The 21,668-nt window shown below is 45.0% G+C and overlaps 1 protein-coding gene across 6 annotated transcripts in view; it reads right to left on the bottom strand.

The window, feature by feature from the left end:
* The window catches only part of BCAR3 (BCAR3 adaptor protein, NSP family member), a 221,575-nt gene that overhangs the window by 102,638 nt on the left and 97,269 nt on the right, over positions 1–21,668 (bottom strand). For all 6 annotated transcript variants that reach the window (XM_061411154.1, XM_061411153.1, XM_061411158.1 and 3 more), the window contains one exon: positions 17,375–17,702. In XM_061411154.1, the coding sequence (XP_061267138.1) occupies positions 17,375–17,691 (317 nt within the window). In that variant the 5' untranslated portion in view covers positions 17,692–17,702. The remainder of the gene's footprint in view (positions 1–17,374; positions 17,703–21,668) is intronic.

Below are 21,668 nucleotides of genomic sequence, written 5' to 3'. Positions count from 1 at the left end.
GCTCCTCCGTCCATTGGGTTTTCCAGGCAAGAGTACTGGAGTGGGGTGCCATTGCCTTCTCCGATGGTATGTGTAACTAACTACAATTTTAAAAGACAAACTAAAACACAGGGCAACACTGACATAGGAGCCAAGTGGAAGGTGCCCGAAGCGCATGTTCTAAATCCTGCATTGCTCGAGAAGAAGGAAAGGTATTGTTTTACTCTATTATGTTGTATAAAGTCATTGAAAGGTATTTTTAAACTAACCATTAAATGAATAGGAATAGAGGTGTTTTTTTTTTTTAAAGACAATTCAAAATAAGGTAGTTAAAAAAATGACCATAGTTTAGAAAAATGTATGAACAGTACAGACACGCAGAATAAGAGGTAGCTATAAACTCAAATGTATCACCAAACATGGCAACTGTTAACCAGATTAAACTCCAGACAGATTTGCACAATGCAGGATATAGCACATGTAGGATACAATCAAAGTGGTTATTTGGAGGAGTCTAGGAGACTAGAGCCTTAAATGCTTACTTTTAGAGAAGACTGAAATTAACTGTTTCTAGCTTAAGAGAACAGAACAAATATTTAAAAAATAGACTAAAGATTTTTAAAATGCAGAAATTAAAAAAAAATGATACAGTAAGGGAGCAACAGATGAAGCCTGGTTCTTCAGGAGCCTAATAAAATAAACCTCTGACAGACATAATCTAGTGGGGGGAGAATGAGAGAAGGCACGAAACAGCAGAGAAATAAAGTGGGGGTATAATCAGAGATCCCGGGTCAGGAAGATCCCCTGGAGGAAGAAATGGCAACTCACTCCAGTATTCTTACGGGAAAAATCAGAGGAGGAACCTGGCGGGCTACAGGCCTTGGGGTCACAAAGAGCCACATGGACATGACTGAGCAACTGAGCACACGCAGCACATAATCACAGATAAAAGAGAGCACAGTAAGAGAACACTATGAACATCTTTATACCAATAAATTTGAAAGCTTAGGAAAAAAACAAATTCCTGGAAAAATAATACTAAAATAGACTCAAACAGAAAACCTGAAGAGTCCTATCTATAACAATTAAAAAATTGAATCAGTTGTTCAACAGCTACAGATCTAGATGGTTTTTCTAACCAGGAAGTTCTGCCAAACTTTGGAATTTATTACTATGAAAATTATATAAACTCAAGAAATTTGAAAAACAGGATATTATAATTTTGATACTAAAGGACACCAGGTTAATAAAAGAAAGAAAAAGTATAGGTTAATCTTACACATGAAGAGATACAAAAAAAATCCTAAAATATTGACAAACCTAATTTAAGAATCCAAGAATGTATAAAAATATAATCAAACTGGGTTGACTCCTGGAATACAGAGTCCGTTTAACTTGAGAAAATCTATTCACATTAACAGATTAAAAGAAAAATCATTTGGGGCTTCTAATTAATGGGGAGAGGAAGAGGATTTAAACAAATACCACCAATTTTTCATGATCTCAGCAAGGAAAAAGCTAACTCATCACCAACTAGAAATAAAAAAGAACAAATATATCTGGTAAAAACCTCATTCTTAATGGTGAAGTATTAGAATCATTACTAAAACCAATCAATCAATCAGAAACAAGATAAGGATGCCCCCTATTACTGTTTCAATGCACTGTCCTGGAGGTCCTAGTCAGTGCATTAAATAAGCAAAAGAAATAAAAAGTATAAGAAGTGGAAAAGGAAGAAGAAAACTGTCATGATTCACAAATGATGACTGTAGAACACACAAAGAATCTATACAAAGCTGCCAAGTACAGTGCGGTTCCCAGATATGAAGGCACTGCAAAAATCATCAACTCAAAACTTACTGAGGTGAGGGACTAGGAGGTTTATACGTCTGAATGGAGTTCTAGCTTGCAAGTATCCATTTACCACAAATGACCTCATTCCTAGAACATTTAACTGAAATGCAATACAGAGAGACTTAAGGCGAGTGTGACCAATGGGCCTCTTCACACGTAGCAGTGGTGCCAAAGAAGACCAACACTGCAGCCTGGGGGACTCTACTGGTTTACCATCCTTAACCAACCCCTGTGCAAGGGCACATCGACAAGCAGGAAAGGTGAACCCAATAACTGGGAGGAAGTTTGCCCTTTGTTGGCAACCTCAGCCTACGTGCATGTGGACATGGCCTTGGAACTTAGAGCCCTCAGTCACTCTGTCCGCCAGCATGCAGTTCTATCAACATCTCAACACCTTGGGGAGCTGTGGCGGGGAGGAAGGGATAGCAAGAGGCTTTGAATCTATTAAGATTTTGCTTCCATTGGCCAATATTTCTGACTAAACCCATGTTCTTTCAGGTAAGATTAACATGTGTGAGAGTATAGCATTCTCATCTTATATTTTATTAGACGCTATCCACAATTCGAAGGCCTTGTCCATCTCACCAGCCTCATCTCCTCACCATGCTCCTTACGCTCCAACAAATCCAAACTATTTGGAATTCCCTGAACCAAGAAGTCTACAGAGTCCCCATCGTCTTTCTATTCATTTCCATCTTCTCTGACCACTCTTTCCCCTTCCTCCCTCCCCACCACCAACTCACAGAATTAATAACATCTCATTGGCACTTATTTTCTATGCATTATAAAACATATAAAGGAGTACATGCATTATATTGAATTATAATTATTTGTTATAATATAAAACTTTACTATAACAAATAATAATTCAATACAATATGTATATGCCTGTTTATTTCCCTTACTGGACTATGATCTCACTAAGAATAGGGACCATATTTTATTTTATTCACCTCTGTAGCCCCAGAGTACAGCTGCTCAATCCATGCTGGTTTGAATGAATGAGTATGAGTGTGTGTGTGTGTGTGTGTTCTCTGCACTATGCAGCAGATCTAGACTCTAACCCTTCCCACCACACTCCATGGGTTCATCAAGGGAAGAATAACATTGGAGAGAGAGAGGGAACATGAGAGAAATGTTGTTCTTGGACTGACGGGCCGCCTCATGAAGGAGATAATATAGCCACAGGCCTGTGACCGAGCGGTGATGGCCGAAGACAGAACTCCCTTAGCAGTGGAAGGTCACTGCTGTCGGGCCAGCGCCTAGCTCCCCAGCCCCTCTGAGACTAGGTATTTTCAAAGCGGTCTTGAGAAGCTGGCTGCTTCAGCTGCAAATGAATCTCTCTGGACCCGTTTGAAATGCCAGAGAGGAGGTTAACCAGGGAGATAACCAAGAGGACTGAGTGGACCACAAGGTCATTTCCAACTGTTTATGGGAAAGTGAAGAACTAGATGCTTAAAACAGGACTGGCCTGGTGAGTGGAGAAATGACATCACTTGGAAAAACATGAGCTAGTGTGTAGTTAGATGGACAGTTTCTCCACTGATACTGGGAATCACATTAAAGTTGCAATAACGAGTTACTTTATCCTAATTAAATTTAAAAGCACAGCAAAGGAAACTATACACCAGATGAAAAAAAGCGACCCTTGGAATGGGAGAAAATAATTACAAACGAAGCAACAGACAAATGATTAATCTCCAAAATATACAAGCAGCCCATGCAGCTCAATATCAGAAAAACAAACAACCCAATCAAAAAATGGGCAGAAGGCCTAAGTAGACATTTCTCCAAAGAAGACATACAGATGGCCAATAAACACAGGAATATATGATCAACATCGCTCATTATTAGGGAAATGTAAGGCAAAACTACAATGAAGTACCATCTCACACTGGTCAGAATGGCCATCAGCAAAAACCCTGCAAACAATAAATGCTAGACAGGATGTGGAGAAAAGGAACCTTATTGCACGGTTGTGGGAATGTTAACTGATACAGTCACTATGGAGAACAGGCAATGGCACCCCACTCCAGTACTCTTGCTTGGAAAATCCCATGGATGGAGGAGCCTGTTAGGCTGCAATCCATGGGGTCGCTAAGAGTCGGATATGACTGAGCGACTTCACTTTCACTTTTCACTTTCATGCATTGGAGAAGGAAATGGCAACCCACTCCAGTGTTCTTGCCTGGAGAATCCCAGGGACGGGGGAGCCTGGTGGGCTGCCGTCTATGGGGTCACACAGAGTCCGGCATGACTGAAGTGACTTAGCATAGAATAGCATGGAGATTTCTTAAAAAACTAGGAATGAAACTACCATTAGTACATACTCAGCCGTGTCCAACTCTTTGTGACTCCATGGACTGTAGCCCACCAGGCTCCTCTTCGAGATTGTATGGACTGTAGCCCACCAAGGCTCCTCTATCCATGGGATTTCCCAGGCAAGAATACTGGAGTGGGTTGCCATTCCCTTGTCCAGGGGATTTTCCCAATGCAGGGATCGAACCCTCATCTCCTGTATTAGCAGGCAGATTCTTTACCACTGAGCCACCTGGGAAGCCCCATGTAAAACAGATAGCTAGTGGAAATTTGCTGTATGACATAGGGAGGTCAAACTGGTGCCCTGTGACAACCTAGAGGGGTAGGAGGGAGGTTCAAGAGGGAGGGGACATATGTATACTTATGGCTGATTCATGTTGTTGTATGGCAGAAACCAACACAACATTGTAAAGCAATTATCTTCCAATTAAAAATAAAAATAAATTTAAAAAAAATTTTTAAGTTACTTTCTCATGCCACACAGGGGCATAGTATATGCACTGTCCTTGCTAATTAAAAGAAGGATGTAATCTGTTAACATTGTAAGTCAATTCTACTTTAATCTTTAAAAAAAAGAAGAAGCCAAAAAGAAAAGAAAAATCACCCATAAAAGCTAATTATGAAATTAATTATAAAATATGCATACGATTGTGCTTTAAAACGGGATGTAGCTTTAAAAACAGAGAACTATAACAGTCCTAGATGTGCATTTCAGACAGTACATTTTGTTTCATCCCTTTGCAAAATAAATATGAGATTTACTCTCCCACATCTCAAGACATACTTCTTGATTTCATTTGTTAAAGCTGGCTCACTAGTAGTTGACAGGATTAAGGCTGGTGCTTATTTTATATTCTCCTCCCAGGGTTAACCCATGACATGAGGAGTTCCTTTTCACTAATACAAAGAACCTTAGGGGTATGCCTTGATGATTAAACGTCTCTGCTTTAAAGTAGAAGAGTGATCGAGACAGAAGCTAACTGCTCTGTAGTGGAGGAATTCATCTTCTATTTCTGTTGTTTAGAGATAACAAGTCACCAGATGGGAGCTGGGCAGCCAAGTGTAACCACTTCCCTTGGTCCAATTATGAAACTTCAATTAATGCTCCTAAAATCACATTAGCTTCTTTGACAACCCTAGAATACTGCTGACTCATTCTAGGGTTGCACTTACCTAAATCCTGGAATACTTTTTCACATGTGGCTATTAAGCCAAACGCTACACATTTATTTTGTTTTTTGGACTTAGTCCAAGTCTTTGTCCCTCCTGAGTCCTTCCAGTTGGGCTTCCCTGATGGCTCACCAGGTAAAGAATTTGCCTGCAATGCGGGAGACACGGGAAACTCGGGTTTGATCCCTGAGTTGAGAAGATCTCCTGGTGAAGAGAATGGCCACCCACAGTATTCTTGCCTGGAGAATCCCATGGACTGAGGAGCCTGGCGGGCTAGAGTCTAAAGGGTCGCAAAGAGTTGGACACGACTGAGTGACTCTGCGTGTGTGCATCTGCGCGCACACACACACACACACACACACACACACACACACAGAGTCCTTCTAGTTAGGTTTGGTCTGTTGTTTCAAAATGCCAAGATCTTTTTTGGATCTTACTTCTATCTCTGACATATTAGTTATTCCCCCAATATTCATAACATCCACCAACATGATGTTTATGTCAGCATCATTGTCTAAAAGATATTTTAAAGTTGGCTAGAAATGGGCTACAGGCACAGCCTAGAGTGTGTTTCCTGTACCATCATCTGGCTTGCAATCACTTTCATCCTAAGGATATCACTGATGACTGACATCTGAATATACACCTTCTCAACGGTCCTCTAATCTACCAACAAAGTAACCCCAGGAAGGAAAGTGAAACTAGTCCGACCTGCTTTTTGGCAAAGCCCTGCTAATTACTACTGGTTGTTGCTTCCTTCCCCAAGTATTCAAAAATCATTGTTCTAATAATCCTTTTTAGAATATTTCCTGAGATGGATGTCAATCTTACCATTTTGTAGATTAATTGTATCTCCCTAGTTCCGTTTTGAAAACTAAAATCCTTATCTATCTTCATCTCTCCTGTCACTCTTGGTGATGCCAGCATTTCTCCAATGCTTCCAATGCTGTGCACTGGTCTGGTGGTCTCAGCCTTTCTTCTGGAGCCTTGGGGCTTCAGCTTATTTGATGGCATTAGAGCCTCTTGTCACGGCCTCATCTACTATCCTCCTTCACCTCTATCCTACCCTTTCCAATCAGAGAAGTCATTTCCTCGACCAAAAAAAAGGAAAAAATGCAAGCTGAACAGAAGCTCAGCAGTTTGGTTTCTCTCACATCCCCCTCTCTTTGGTTTTATTATTCCAAACATAATTTCTGAAAGCCCTTTTTGTTACCCATAGCATTCCTTACAATCCTCTGTTCACTCTGCACTCGAGTTCTTTTCACAGCCCAGAGCCACCCTCTGATACGGGCCTCGGTTGCATGGCCCGACCTTTCCTAAGTCTGGGGCCAAGGACAGAACAGCCCAGAGCAAGTGGTGGCACAGTGAAGGCAGGCTCTGAGGGAAGGTTACCTAGAAAGCACAACCTGCAATCATCTGGTCAAGGAGAAAAAGTAACATGATACCTGGAAAGATGTTAGTCAGAGGTCAAGAAAAGTAGACTTGTTTACTGAGCTAGTGGAGTGACATGGAGGGCAAAAGTGTGGACGGGAAGGCAGGTCAGCAGCAAAGAGAGAACAGGTGCAGGTGAGCTCAGATGGTTCAAAACATGCATCCCCTGCTCCCAGGGCCACGAGCTCCTCAACTGGACAAAAGCCCTGGCCTGTCTTTGAGTCTCCAGCACACAAATACTCAGGGTCCTAGTGAATGAATTTATCAGATCAGCCCTGGCTCATCACGCTACAGTCTGGGGGATCCTGTACACGGGTCAGTCCAGGCTGGAGACAGTCCTTCCTACACATCCTTAAACACGAGCGCTCCCTAGATGGTCACAACATACCTGTTCCTCCTCCAAACTCTGGTCAGCATGTTGCTGTCAGTTGTCCTGAATTGCATTTCCCTTTCAGAGCCTCAGACGGTGAGACTTTCTTTGTCATTTCCCTCAACTTGGGGAATCTTTCTTCCTACAGCCCAGGGTAGACTGTACATGAAGACACAATTCCCGTCCTGGTGACCAGAGATCCTAAGGCCCAGCTGCTTCTCAAACTCCTGCTTCTTTCACTTCAGCAGCCAATTCCTGCTCCTATGAGTCAGTTTCCATCTCATCTGAAAATACAGCCATGCCTGATGAATGTGTTCATGACATACACTGAAAGAATGGCAATTAAACCGCCTCCTCAGGCAGATTCCCTAATCATGTTAAAACAGCACCATTTAAATATCCTACATATCACACTATGGTGAGTCTCTACAGGAATCCAAGGTTAATACCAAGTGGTCCTGGTTGACAAAGACCTGATGTGCTCATGGGTTAACTTGTGTTCAGCAGAATTCCAGGACAGCATTAAGTTAAAAGCCACTGTTGAAATCTTAACTTGGCAGCAGTCAGTCAAACTGAATAGAGTAACAATGAGAAAAACCGTATCAAGGCCAGTATGTCTCTTGGCAGGCAGAGAGGTTCTGGCATCAGTGAATCATCAGGCTTCAGGCTGGCTAAGCCCAAACACAGCACTTTTGATAAAAGCAGATGCTTTGTTTGGCTGGTGTCTATCTGCCCTTCCTCCACTCCTACTGGCCCCATCCACCCTGCCCCCAACCATTCCCCTGCTGCTGCTGCTGCTGCTGCTAAGTTGCTTCAGTCTTGTCCGACTCTGTGCCACCCCATTGACGGCAGCCCACTAGGCTCTACAGTCCCTGGGATTCTCCAGGCAAGAACACTGGAGTGGGTTGCCATTTCCTTCTCCAGTGCATGAAAGTGAAAAGTGAAAGGGAAGTCTCTGAGTCGTCTCCGACTCTTCATGACCCCATGGAATGCAGCCCCCCAGGCTTCTCCGTCCATGGGACTTTCCAGGCAAGTATACCGGAGTGGGGTGCCATTGCCTTCTCCACTCACTGCTAAAGGAGTGTGTTTGTAAAGGTTTCTTCTCAACTAACTCAGAGACAGAATAAAAGTACCACTTTTATTCTGTCCGACTCCTTGTGACCCCATGGACTCTACAGTCCATGGAATTCTCTAGGCCAGAATACTGGAGTGGGTAGCCTTTCCCTTCTCCGGGGGATCTTCCCAATCCAGGGATCGAACCCAGGTCTCCCGCATTGCAAGTGGATTCTTTACCATTTGAGCCCTAAGGGAAGCCCAAGAATACTGGAGTGGGTAGTCTATCCCTTCTCCAGTGGATCTTCCCAACCCAGGAATTGAACCAGGGTCTCCTGCATTGCAGACAGATTCTTTACCAACTGAGCTGTCAGGGAAGCCCCAAAGTGCTACAGTTTTGAGAAAATAAAAGGAAAGACTTCACTCAGCCAAACATATATAGGAACATGCACCCCAGGCCCCTTTTGGAAAAGGGCAGGCATCTTAGAAAAACAGCCCTCACCCCTCAGGCAAAAATCTGAACACCAACCACTGTGGTCTATGTAACCTCTGTCCACGGAGCTGTTGAGGGATGCACAGAACCACCAGGGAAGGAACCAACCGCAGGCATAATCACCACACTGCTGACACAGGCCCACAGGGAGGGCGGCCCCGAGGGCACGTCTGGTTTAATCAAATCAAAAATGTTTTATAAAAAGAATCAAGTAATGAAAAAATGTGCTTTGTTTTACTACATACTTAAAAGATTAGATCTTTTCCTGTTGAATTTTGTCTCTCATCCCCACCTTCCTTTGAACACCAACCATGTGTGGTTCCTGCCTCATTTCTCTGCTCCCCACTGAACACTCAGCCTCCTATGCTGACTCCCCAGAATGGTCTGTGCTCGGGTTCCTCCTGGCTGGGCTCTAGGGGGCCTTCTCTTTATGCTCTATACAGCTCTCTCCCTGGCCAATGGCATCCATTTCTGGCTTTAACATCATTTGTATGCAGTCTCCTAACTTTATAACTTTTAGCCCAGACCTCGCTCTATAGCTCCAGGCTCACAACACCAACTGGTTGGTTAACACCTCCAGTAGACACGCAAACATCTCAGACTCAGCACACGTAAAACAGAAGTCTCGATTCTTTGCAATCGAACCATCCATCACCTCCTCCTCCCAGGAAAAAGCAGCCTGATCACTAAATAAAGCCCTGTTCCTCTCCACTCTTCCCTGTCTCCGTAAATGGCCCGCTTCCCCACCCAGCTCCCTGAGCCATGCTTGACTGTCCCACTGCCTCATCCCTCTCTATCGAACCCTCAGTAATTCTGGTAGATTCTACCTACAAAATAGATCTTGAATCCTCCCACTTTCATCTCCCCTACTACCCTCCCAGAACAGATCCCCTCTGCTTTCTGAACTTCTGCAACCGCCTCCTACCCTCCCTCCAATTCCTATTCCGCCTTCAATCACTTCTCCACTGAGTCTTCTATTAACAGAGCCAGATCATGCTATTCCCTTGCTTAAAACCCTTTAGAGGCTTCCCTTTGACCTGCAGAGAAAATCTAAACTCCTTAGTGAGGTCTAGACTGGAACTAACAGAAATGCAACGTGAAAAACATGTAATGTAAACTTTCCTAGTAGTCCATTGAAAAGAAAGAGGTGAACTCAATTTTAATAATGTTTTAAGTTTATATTTCAAAAATATCTTAATACATCATAACATAAAATATTAATGAAGAAGTTTACATTGTTTTTTTATATTCAATCTTCAAATGTTCCCTCCTGCAGAGAACCCTTCTCTCCCCCCAATTCAAGGAACTCAGGGCTCTCTGATATGACCTTCCTTGTACCTCCTCATTCAGTTTAGTGCTCTAAACTGGGCACTCCCCAAGGACAAGGTCCACATCTATACTTCATGCTCCACTGGGACCTGGTACCCAGCACAACGTGCGTGCTCAGTTACTCAGTCGTGTCCGACTCTCTGCGGCCCCATGGACAGAGAAGCCTGGCAGGCTTCAGTCCATGGGATTCTCCAGGCAAGAATACTGGAGTGGGTTGCTGTTTCCTGCTCCAGGGGATCTTCCCGACCCAGGGATCAAACCCACGTCTCCTTCATTGGCAGTCGGATCCTTCACCACTGAGCCACCTGTGAAGAACCCAGCACAATACCTGACACTAAATAAACTCAATAAATACTCAAAGAAACAGTGAAGACACAGACGTTGAGTACAGGGACAAGCAGGCAAGGGCTTGGGCCACTTCACCAAGGACAGACTCTATGCCTCAGTACCATGGTGTGCTGATTTTCCATGTGCCATGGGGTTGTCAGACCTGTAAGCTTGAGTGGTGGCCAAGATGCCCTGCTGCAGGGCCGCTTAGAGCAGACCCACATAGAGGGATTCTGGCCAGACTGTCAACACATGGGAAACCTTCTCGCACGGAAACCCACAGGCATTGAACGTGATCTCAGGTTACATACGAGGATTAGTAGCCTCCAAGTTCTGGCCTTTGGACTTCCAGGAGGAAGGAAGGGCGGAAACCAACATCTAAGCCCCTGCTCCATGCCAGGTCTGAGCTAGGTGCCTTCACATGGGGTTGTATTTGACCCCCAAGCCACCCTTTGAGGATGTGGAGGTCAGAAAGATGAAGTAACTTACACAAGGTCACAAAGCCACCCAGTCTGTTTGCTGGAATCAACCCCAAGGTCACTAGCTGCTTTCTTTGATATCCACGGCTACATCAACATCCCAGCAAAATGACCAGTGGCCTTCAGGTCAGGCGTCACCCAGCAGAGTTGGCAGGAGAAGAATAAGCTGCTATGATCAGGTGGAAGTGAGAGCAAGGACATGACCTGTTCTACCCAGACTCCCAGAAGGCAGAACCAGGCTTAAGAGTGAAAGTCAGAGCCATGCCATTCAGTGGAACTTGCAGGCTGAGTGACCAGTGAATCTTCACAGCACCCCTCGGAAGCATTATGCTCACCCTCAGTTTATAGTTTAGAACCTGTCCTAGTTCACACACCTAATAGTGGATAGACTGAGACCTCCTGGATTACATGACTCGCGTTCTCTCTGTCCACCCCTGACTACTTTTGCAAGTGATTCTGGAACCACAGACATAAAGGCTGGGTCAACACGGAAGGTTTCTCAGACTTCTGTAATTTGTAAATAACAGCACAATCCAAAAACAGGAACACCCTCAGTGTTGGGGCCTTGGAGGAAACAAAGCTTGAAATTCTGTAGGCGATCCTGCAGCTAGCCTCTTAGAGACAGACTGGGTGGTGACAGCATAACAAAGCTGTGAACAGCAGGGTGGCTGTGGCCGGAGGTGGCCGGAGGGCTTATCACTCCTGTGGCTCCAGTCCAGTCCCCACGAAGGGATCTCCTAAACAACAAAAGCAACTTCTCCAGCTCCCACCTCCGGGCCTGGCTGGGATGGCTCCCCAATCCACACGTGATACGAACACGAGTCATCTGTAACTGCAGAACATCTTCTGTCTACAGTGTGCTTCAACCTATCCTGAGGGGTGTGAAAAACTCAGAGTTTCTGACTCACAGAAGACTGACAAACCTGACTTTTGCTCAAATAACGTGCAGGAGGCCTGAATAAACAGGAATTTAAAGCAGATTTGTTGGGGAGACTGGGGGAGGAAAGAAGATGTTGAACAGCTCTACTTAACAAGGACGGTTTTGTGTAAGTCTGATCATTTTCTTGGTTGTGGTTTACAATCAGTTAAAAAAAAAAGTACTTCAGTTTTCCCCCAGAACAGCTGAGAATGCACAGATCCCAGCCTTTAGGTTGAAACCATCCCTGTGGGTAGAAGATTTAGGACACTGTCAGGCAGCTGGTGGGCCTGCAGGCATTCCCCATTCTCTGGGCTCCCCCAACCCTGGGTTGGTACCAGATGCCCAGCAGGGGCTGAGCTCACCTCTGACCCAGCTGCTCCTGGCCTCAGCACACCAGGGGCCACCAGGGCCTGGACATGCACCATGGCTTGGAATTCACTAACCCATCCGCAACAGCTGCACTTAAACACCAAGGGGCATTTCAAACTGTTCATAAAACTTAACTTCAAAATTTAAAAATAAAAATTCAATGCATGGGTTATTACTTTCTGGAGACATTCTTGGCTGTTACGCCATTGCCACTCTGCTAACTCAATAAATGTACCTTCTACTAAAAAGAATTTATTCATATTAAATAGCCTTTTTTCAAATCTAAACCCAACTTTTTCTCTGTGCCCAAAGAGCTTCCAATCGGTAGACAGCAGACATGCCCATGTATAAATTGTGCAGATGCTTGCGTGTGGACCTTCACATAGTAGATCCTTCTGATTAACGTTGTGCTAAAGACTACTTTATTTGCATGTCTGGGGGAGCATAAATCAATAGTTCTAGAACTTGGTGGCTGTGGAAACAATTTTTCAGGTGACAGTACCGACACAGCCTAGAATCACTGTTTGGAGTAGGGTCTTCTGCACAGAGCCTGTGTCTTAACACTTCAGCTTCAAATTTGAAGAGCTGACACTATGACACAGAAGGTTACTTAACTGCCTGGGAAAGGATACGGGATTTTAACTTGGAATCATTCTGCAGACTTTCTGGCCCCCATTAGTTAAAACACTTGTGACTAGTCAGTCAGCTCCACTCATGCAGATTAATGAAACACCACATTGTCCAGCCACATGCTCCCACAGCACAGGGGGTAGAAGGAATTACGTTCTCAGCAGCTGTTCCCAGGAATGTGCGCCTCCACGTACCCATGGGCAGGGAGAGGACCGACAGTGGACTCCAAGCGCTGACCGTTCACCTATCCCGGCAATGCAGACCTCTCATATCAGGAACGGGTCTCCTCTCAGTACAAGGAAGGTCCCAAATTGAAATAAAAATTCATCCTTGAAGATGGATGAACCCAAGGGACACCAGACAAACAATGCTAATGTCAAGAGGAAATCCCATCTGCAGACTTCTCAGAGAAGCCTTGCTCAGCCTGCAGAACAAAGGCTCCTTCTGTGACATCAAGCAGCAGGTTTAAGAGCATTGGGCTCCTCACTTTGGCTCCTTTTCAAACCACAAGTATATCCAAGGGCAGCCAAGACAAAAACAGAGCCAAGAGATACGGGTCTCGGAACGAGGAGACCAGTTCCCCTTCCAGGCCTGCCTTCTGCCTGCTCTTGGCAGCCAAGGCTCTAGCCTCCTCAAGGCGGGTGTCTGAGACGCTGCAGTCAGACCCTGGGGACTGAAGCGTTCACGCAAGAAGATAACTCAAGAGATGCCCACAGCAGAGCCAGCCTTCTTGCAAGGCTACAGAGCACAGTGTCTGGGGAAGGCCCTATGATAGTTTTTGAGTCCTAATCCTAGCTCAGTCACACATGAGGGTCTAATCTTAGGTGCTTCAACCATTCAATCTCTGAACCATTTACTCAGCTGTATTGATGACAACCTAATGCTGCTGCTAACGATGAAATCTACTGTCACATAGGGTTATGATGTTCAAACAAGATAACTTATGAACAGGAAGATATTTTATAACTATAAAATGTAAGGGAATAATAATCCATGTGAATATGACACATGTTTATATGACTGCTTACTAATGTAAATTGTTAGGTCAAAAGGAAGACTTCCTCTGCTTTGCCTAGGGCCTTCCACAGGGTTGATATTTACTTAATATTCAACCATAAAGGTGACTTTTTAGTGATTAATAAAGTAAACAAATTTGTTGGAAAAACAGCAAACTTGCAACTTAGAATATTTCACAGGACAAGGAGGTGCTATCTGGAGCGCTTCCCTCTGAGTATAGGTGGGCCCAGGAGTTGCGGGGGAGGGGGGGGCACTCCCCAAGATAGCCCCACCATCATCATGCCAACCCCAAGTGCGATGGAATGGAAGGCTTGCAGGCTTGACATCTGGGAGAGTTGAACTTCAGCTACTCTTGGCTGAAGTTAACCCCTGATTCACTCTGAAAAGAAATAAGGCCAAAAGAGTTTATCTGAAACAAGGCAAAAAAAAAAAAAGAAACCAATAATCCTGTTAAAGGTAGACCTAACTAGTCTTAGGTCCCTAGAGTCAGGGATTCAAAACTCTAAAACACACACGGCTCCCAGCTTCCAGTGGTGAGTGAACCAGGGTGGTGGGTCTCACAGCTCTGCCGGGCTGTCAGAGCTGAGTTAGGAACAGAAACGCTGTTTCTCTCTCGAGGTAATTCTGTCCAGCACCTTGGTCACACTTCCCACTCTAGAGGCTCAGGTTCTCATTCAAACAGCCTGTCCCCAGCTTTTCACTTTCACAAAATGTTACACTTGTTGACACTCTGACTTGTTCCAAAAAGTAACTGAGGCAGCTCATAATCTTATTAGGAATACTTAAAAGGATTTAGGGAGGGAAAAAAAAAAAAGAATATAAGGTGCTTTGAAGTCCTCAAAACTGAGAACAACTCAGGATATTTTTAAGACGTGTCAGGTAAACAAAATACATTAACAATAAGGGTGCGGAGTGGGGGAAGAGGACTTTAGATCCTTCGACACTCAGCATAATTTTGAAGGATGTGCATTTACTTCCTGTGCTGACCTTTAACAATAAGGTATTTTAAGTTAAGGGAAAAAAACATGAATTTGGATGAACGTAACTCTGAATCAGAAACAAACCTAAACCAACAGCACTTGTTAAGTCTTCCACAGCCTGGACTTTAAACTCATGACTTGAGTCCACCTCCGATAAGATCTAAGATCTGATCTATGTCCAAGTTAGTTTTCCAATTAAAAAGGTTTTAAACTGCTGGCAGGTTGACAGCCTGGGCCTCAGGAGTTTATTGAGAACTTCCTCAAGCTACAAAGGGTGACTCCATTACTACCCCCGGGCCCTGGGAGATCCCCCTGGTAAGAGTAGACACCTAGCCTGGACTTTGTGAACCATCTCCATGTGGAAGCCCATGGATATCTAGCTCAATATAGAGTTTAACTAACTAAATAAAAAGTAGCCACAGGAAGCCAAGTAATAAGTGGGTTCTGACTCCATGAGTGCAGCCTGGGCTTAATTCTGGCTAGCTGGAAGTTATTTTCCTTCACTGCCTCATAGCCTCCCTAAGACAGGGCAGTGATGGCTCTGCTTCTGCATGGCGGTGCATCAGGTGCCCATGATGAGATATCAACATTACTGTGCGCATGTGTGCACTTCCACATACACCTGTCATCAGCAGGCCACCCACCTGGACTCTGCAGAGCAGAACCACCTGATGCCCAGAACACCCTGGGAAGCTGTGTGGTCTGACGTCAGAAACCCTGCAGACTCTCCAGTGCTTTCTCCAGAGACTATCTGGGCTTCCACTCATCTTCTCCTGTAATATTGCAATTATACAATTCTTGCCTGCCTAGGCCTTTCCCAACATGTGTACTATTTGCCTCGCAACATGCCACACTCCAGCCACAGGTCACCCTAGCTTGTTTTGGGTTTTTCAAACATGTTCCCACCCCTGGTTCCTTGCACTTGTTCTTCCTATGCCGGGACAGCCTTCCACTGAACTCTCCTCCTCAGAGACCGTCCACCCTATAAAAAAATATAACCCCAATAAATCTCCAGCATATTACTATTTCCTCTATATCACTGACTATAACCTGCCATTGTCTTGTTTATTTACTTGTATTTATTATCTGGATCCTTCACTACAGTGTTTGCTCTGGGAGGACACCATTTCTCATGTTCCACTGCTATCCTGTCAGGGCACATGTTTCCCCACCCTGTAAAAGGGCAATGATTTGATAGCTAAAATGTCGTCTATGTCAGACCAGCCCTTTAGTTAAGATACTTAGAGGATACGGGCAGAATTTTCCTGGTGAAGCAATAGTGCTTACAAAATCAGCATATTCTAACTAACACAGGTGTTCAATATACAGGTATTGAACAAATAAATGAGCTAGGACCAAAGTGGCCTTCCATACTACAGGGCTGCACAGAGAGAGAGAGATGTAAGGAGATACAGCGGAAGAAACCATCCCCCTGCTTACCCAACAGCATCACAGGCTGCTGGCCTTGCTCAACAGAAAAAGGGGTGCAGCGGTTCTAAACCAGCTCCACAAGCAGGGTCACAACTAGGCCCATTTCAGACCCAGAGAAAAAGCCTTTATGACCATGAGTCTTATTTACCCAGGTCCCTGGTGGACAGAAGAAGAAAGCAATTCCTGTTCTAAAGTATTCTGAAGCTGACTTGATGATGGATCCAAAACCAAACAAGATTTTATTTCAGCTTGTTGACAGCTAAACACAGGTATCCCCGCTTTTTGGAAGTGTGCTTGACACTACTTTGCTTTTACAAAATGACCTACATTGGGACTTGATTTCACTAACAGAAGTCTGAACGGGAATTTTGCTTTTGTGGAAAAAGGTGAAATGCTAAAATAGCGTTGAGTGTCTGTTTTCTGGAAGCTGCTGCACAGGCGGTGCACACGCAGAGCAGAGAGTGGCAGCACCAAGTTCCCTCCAGAACTACATGCAGCCTCTCAGCATCAAGTCGCCCTGGCCCTGAGCTGTGCGTGAGCATCTGTGCTTTATCTCCATTTATGTTATGCATCCATTTATAGTATGATGTGTCCTAGGGGAACTACTACTTCATACCATCTCAGCTTATGGAAGGTTTCATAGGCATGCTCTGGATAATGGGGACGCCTATACAATTATAGACATCCTAATTATAGAAATCCTGACATCTCTATAGAAATGGATGGATGCAGTTCATAATCTGAGGCAAAAAAAAAAAAAAAAATATACCGTGGTTCCCTCTGAGGGACTTAATGATACAGGAAGCTGACCTTAAAATACACTTAATATCACCCAAATTGGATGATATTAAGAAATGGTTCTTTTTTTAGATGTTACAGTTTTTTATGCTGTAGCTATATGTTTTTTAAAATAAGAGTCCTTATCTTTCAAAGACATATACCAAAATATTCACAGATAAAACGAAGTCTGAAATTTGCTTCAAAATAATAACAGAGCACAATAAAGCTTTGCCTGAAAATAATAAAAATACCAGAGGCAGGAAAGTGAATGGGGTACAGCCAACCACGAGTTGATAACTGTTGAAGCTGGGTGATGGGTCCATGGGAGTTAATTAAACTATCTGTTCTACTTTGTGCATGTTTGATATTTTTCCTAAAAACACTTTTTTTTAAAAAAAGTCCTTTAAAACAAATCATTTTCATTTGTGAAATTAAAGAAGCTACCTGAAGGTGAAGGCTTCGCCTTTCCAGTCTTGCAGGGGCTGCTCCTGGATGACATCCTGGATCAGAGGTGAGTGGTGCCGTGGGGATCTGGAATGGGGGAGGGTCCCCACATGACTGAAGTTATCACAGGACCTGATGGGAGGAGGGCCTTTCTTCTTCCGGGGAAGGGTGCCATGTATAGACACGTCTTGATAGGCATCTGCACGACGCTCAACGAGAGGGGACTTGCTGCTCAGAAGGTCCATGGACGAGGCGAGGGGGAACTGGTGATTCACTGGCATGTTTCTGGGAAGACTTGCAAACTTTCCCGCAGCCATGATCCTCAAGTCTAAGGGGAAAAGAAGAGAGTGAAGCCATAAATCTAAGAAAACCATGAGAACTGACTTCCTCCTTACAAAAGGAAATGGAAATAGATCATGTAACAAAAGAAAATGCTCACGAAGTGTTAAAGGATAAACATCACTTGTGAAATTTACTATGATGGGAAGTTTATTTATCCCCTTCTTCATCCTATAGAAGAATGCTCCTGGTTTGGCAGCAGGTCCACCAATGTGTGTGTGTGTTAGTCTCTCAGTCGTGTCCAGCTCTTTGCAATCCAGTGGACTGTAGCCCACCAGGCTCCTCTGTCCATGGAATTCTCCAGGCAAGAATACTGAAGTGGGTTGCCATTCCCTTCTCCAGAGGATCTTCCTGATCCAGGAACCAAACCTGGAGGTCTCCTACATTGCAGGCCAATTCTTTACTGACTGAGCCAAATGGAATAGGGCAAATACATTTCAGAGCCTTTAGAGACACACGAGCCAGTTTATTACTTCAGATTACTGAAGCTGAGGCAAAAGCATGACTAACAAAGAAGAATACTGAGGAAAGATAATGAGCTCATGCATGCCCACCACCCTCTAAGCAATAAGAACAGGTGAAGATGGCTGGAATTCCTTAGCTGCTAGAACGCCTTCAACCCAGCTCCTCAGTTGTGCTACCCAGAGAGGACAGATTCCTTCTGGTGAAGACCTGGTGCTTGTAAATAAATCAATGTACGCTAATTAACGAAGACGGTCAGGGTTCAGGAGGTGGGCCACTCCTCCACACATTAGTGGGCTCAGCTGGAGAGGAAAGCCATGAGGTGGGAGCTCCAATCGTCCCCCCGAGGGGTCAGGAACCCGCCTATCACCAACAGGGTTAAGCAATGTGCATAGGTGCCAGTGGAGTCAGGAGAGTGGGAAAGGTAAAAAAGAGAAAAAAAAAAATGGTCGAGAGCCGCAAGGGAAGAAATGAAAAACTCTGTGTGTGAAAGCAGCCTTAGCAGTTGTTCCCAGCTATCACCACTAGCAGAGTTCACCCTGAGCAGGGTTAGCACCTCTATCCTCTAAATAACCACTATGGTTTTGATCTCAGCCAAATTAAATGATATTTTAAAGGCCAATATAGGGCTTCCCTGGTGGCTCAGTGGTAAAGAATCCACCTGCCAACGCAGGAGACATGGGTTCAATCCCTGATCCAGGATGATCCCACACGCCACAGAGTGACTAAGCCTGTGTGCCACAACTATTGAGCCTGTGTTCTAGAGCCTGTGCTCCACAGCAAGAGAAGCCACCACAACGAGAAGCCCAGGCACCACAATTAGAGAAAAGCCTGTGCAACAGTGAAGACCCAGCACAGCCAAATAAATAAAATTATAAAGGCGAATAAACAGAGAAGGAGAAACACAAGCTTGAATAAAAATTAGGGCTAGTCCCAGGAAACAGAAGGTTACAGAATCTGTACCACTAGTCACGGTATTAGACTGATCCAGAGATCACAGCTGCACAGCTAAGCCCCACGCCCTGGCCTTCCCTGAGCCTGGTGAGGAACACGCCTCTTCACTCTGCAGTCTGTTCTCAGGCCGTGCAATCCCCATTCTTCACAGACCACCGTCTCCCCTGCAAAGGGAGTGGTGCTGAGTGAAAATCATCACTCTCTAGCACCACTGCAGACAGTTCCACAAAGGACCTGGGGACCTGGGACTTGGCTTGGTGACAATCAAGAAGAACAGAATCTGGTCAAATAAGAGGTGGACCCAGAGCAGTCAGCAGAGTGCGCAGAGGAAACAAGTGACAAACACACACACACCAACACACACACACACTCAGTCCACTGTTCCCACACGTGACAGAGAGAGACACTGAAGCGCTGGGTGGAAGGAGGCCCTTCATTTAAGGCATATAATCTGAACCCTGCCAGATCTGGTAGTTCTGAGGCCTGTCTGCTCCATGCTGAACTGGGACCACACAGAAGGCTGGCTCCCGGTGGGTGCAGACAACGGACTGTCAGTCCCCACGGGGGCCCCTCCCGGGTCTGGCCAGTACCTGGCACACCGTCAGCACTTGTTCCATGTTGATCATCATTATTAAAAAAGAAACCAAACTCCTCAGCCCTCTCCTGAACACAGATGACGTAAGCCGACTAGGAGTCCCTCATCCCACCCATACACACTCACAGCCATGAACTCTCACCTGCCCGAGTTATCAGCACCTTTCTTCTCCACAGGCTTGGAGCAGTCCCAAGAACCTGGTGGGGAGACCCAAAGCCCCACCCCCATCGCACAGAATCTCTCCGCTTGCAAAGGCCCCTAGTGTTGATCACGTCTATCTCCAGGCTAGGATGACAGACAAGAGTTACACTGGCTCCAGCGTCTCCAGCAGCCTGTTTCCTCTCTGCTTATCCAAGATCTATCTATTTCAAGTCTGAGCCAAAGTGCTTTAGAATGCCCTTCGGCAAGTTATCCACACCTCAGTGTATTCTCGAGGGATGTTAACACCTGCTTTTCCTACTTCCAACTCAACAAACATTTAAGTGCCCACTCCAGATAAGATACTCAGAGAAACAAAGAGCATAAACCTCAATCCCTAACTGTGAATTCAAAGAGAATACAGTTGACATTTGAACAACTCAGGGTTCATCTGCATGTAATTTATAGACAGCCCTCTGTATCCATAGTTCCCCCACATCTACAAATTCAACTGACCATGGACTGTAGTATTTACTACTGAAAAATATCTGTGTATAAGTGCACCTATGCAATTCTACGTGCCACCCCCACCCCCACTCTGGGTGGCTCAGTGGCTAAAGAATCCACCTGCAATGCAGGAGATTGGTTTGATCCCTGGGTCAGGAAGATACCCTGGAGAAGGAAATGGCAACCCATTCCAGTATTCTTGCCTGGGAAATCCCAAGGAGCCTGGTGGGCTACAGTTCACAGGGTTGCAAAGAGTCAGACATGACTGAAGGACTAAACAACAACAAAATGACAAATGCAGTTCAAACCTGTGCTGTTCAAGGTCAACTGTAATGTAACTCATTGATGGGACCCTTAAGATGCTGGAGGGAAGAACAATTAATTTTGATAAAAGGGCGCAAGGAGGATCTCAGAGAGGGCATCACTGGAGATGAAGATTTTGAAAGGCTGGAAACTGTAGGGAAAAGCCTTCTAAGATGATGTGGTAACAGCAGATGCATAAAGGCGGGAAGTACCTGCACAGGCTCAGGAACCTAAGTTGTGCAGAGCAGCTCGAGTGAAGCTGAGAAGTACTTCCTGGAAGAAGCACAGCTTAGGACCAGATCACAAAGTCTTAAAGGGTGTGTTGAGGTGTTTGAACTTGACTGTCAGTGCTAGGGAAACTCAGGAGGAGAGGGATGGAATCCAGTCTGTGCCTGGGTAGGGAGCTCTGGTGATTCTGGAGGGGACAGAAGGGGAGGTCAGTCAGACACCAGCAACAAGCCAGCAAGGAATGATGGACTCCGACCTGGGATAGTGGCCACGGGAAGGGAAAGGAAGGGCAGAGCGAGGGGCTAAGAGCTCAAGGCCTCTTGTATGGGATGAAGGAGGCCACAGCCATGGGAGGATGGTGCTGTGCTGTATCACTCAGTAGCACAAGGGGTGACCCTCTCAGGACGGCAGGTAACAAGCTCACCACTGGCGCTGTTGAGTGTGAGGTACCAGGATAGTTCTGTCTTGCAGTCTAGATACTCGTATGTTCAGTTAGAGGCCAGTACAGAATGTAGATTTTTAAGAGTCATCAACATAAAGGGAGTATTTAAACCAGAGAGTAGATCCGTCAGCTTGTTATTATCAGATGTGATAACAGATGTGAAAGTACCTCTTAAACTGTCAGGAACCATGCAATATTCCATGAATTATATCCCTGCCCTCTCTCACCTGGACTGCTTCAAACCTATAAGGGCCAACGCCAGGAATGAGTTCTGGAAAAGCAGAGGCTCTCAACCTGGATGCACATTAAGAGTCCTCGGAGAAGCT

This window comes from Bos javanicus, chromosome 3, assembly GCF_032452875.1.
Source record: "Bos javanicus breed banteng chromosome 3, ARS-OSU_banteng_1.0, whole genome shotgun sequence".
NCBI classification, from domain to species: Eukaryota; Metazoa; Chordata; class Mammalia; order Artiodactyla; family Bovidae; genus Bos; species Bos javanicus.
This window is presented reverse-complemented; position numbering and strand designations above follow the sequence as displayed.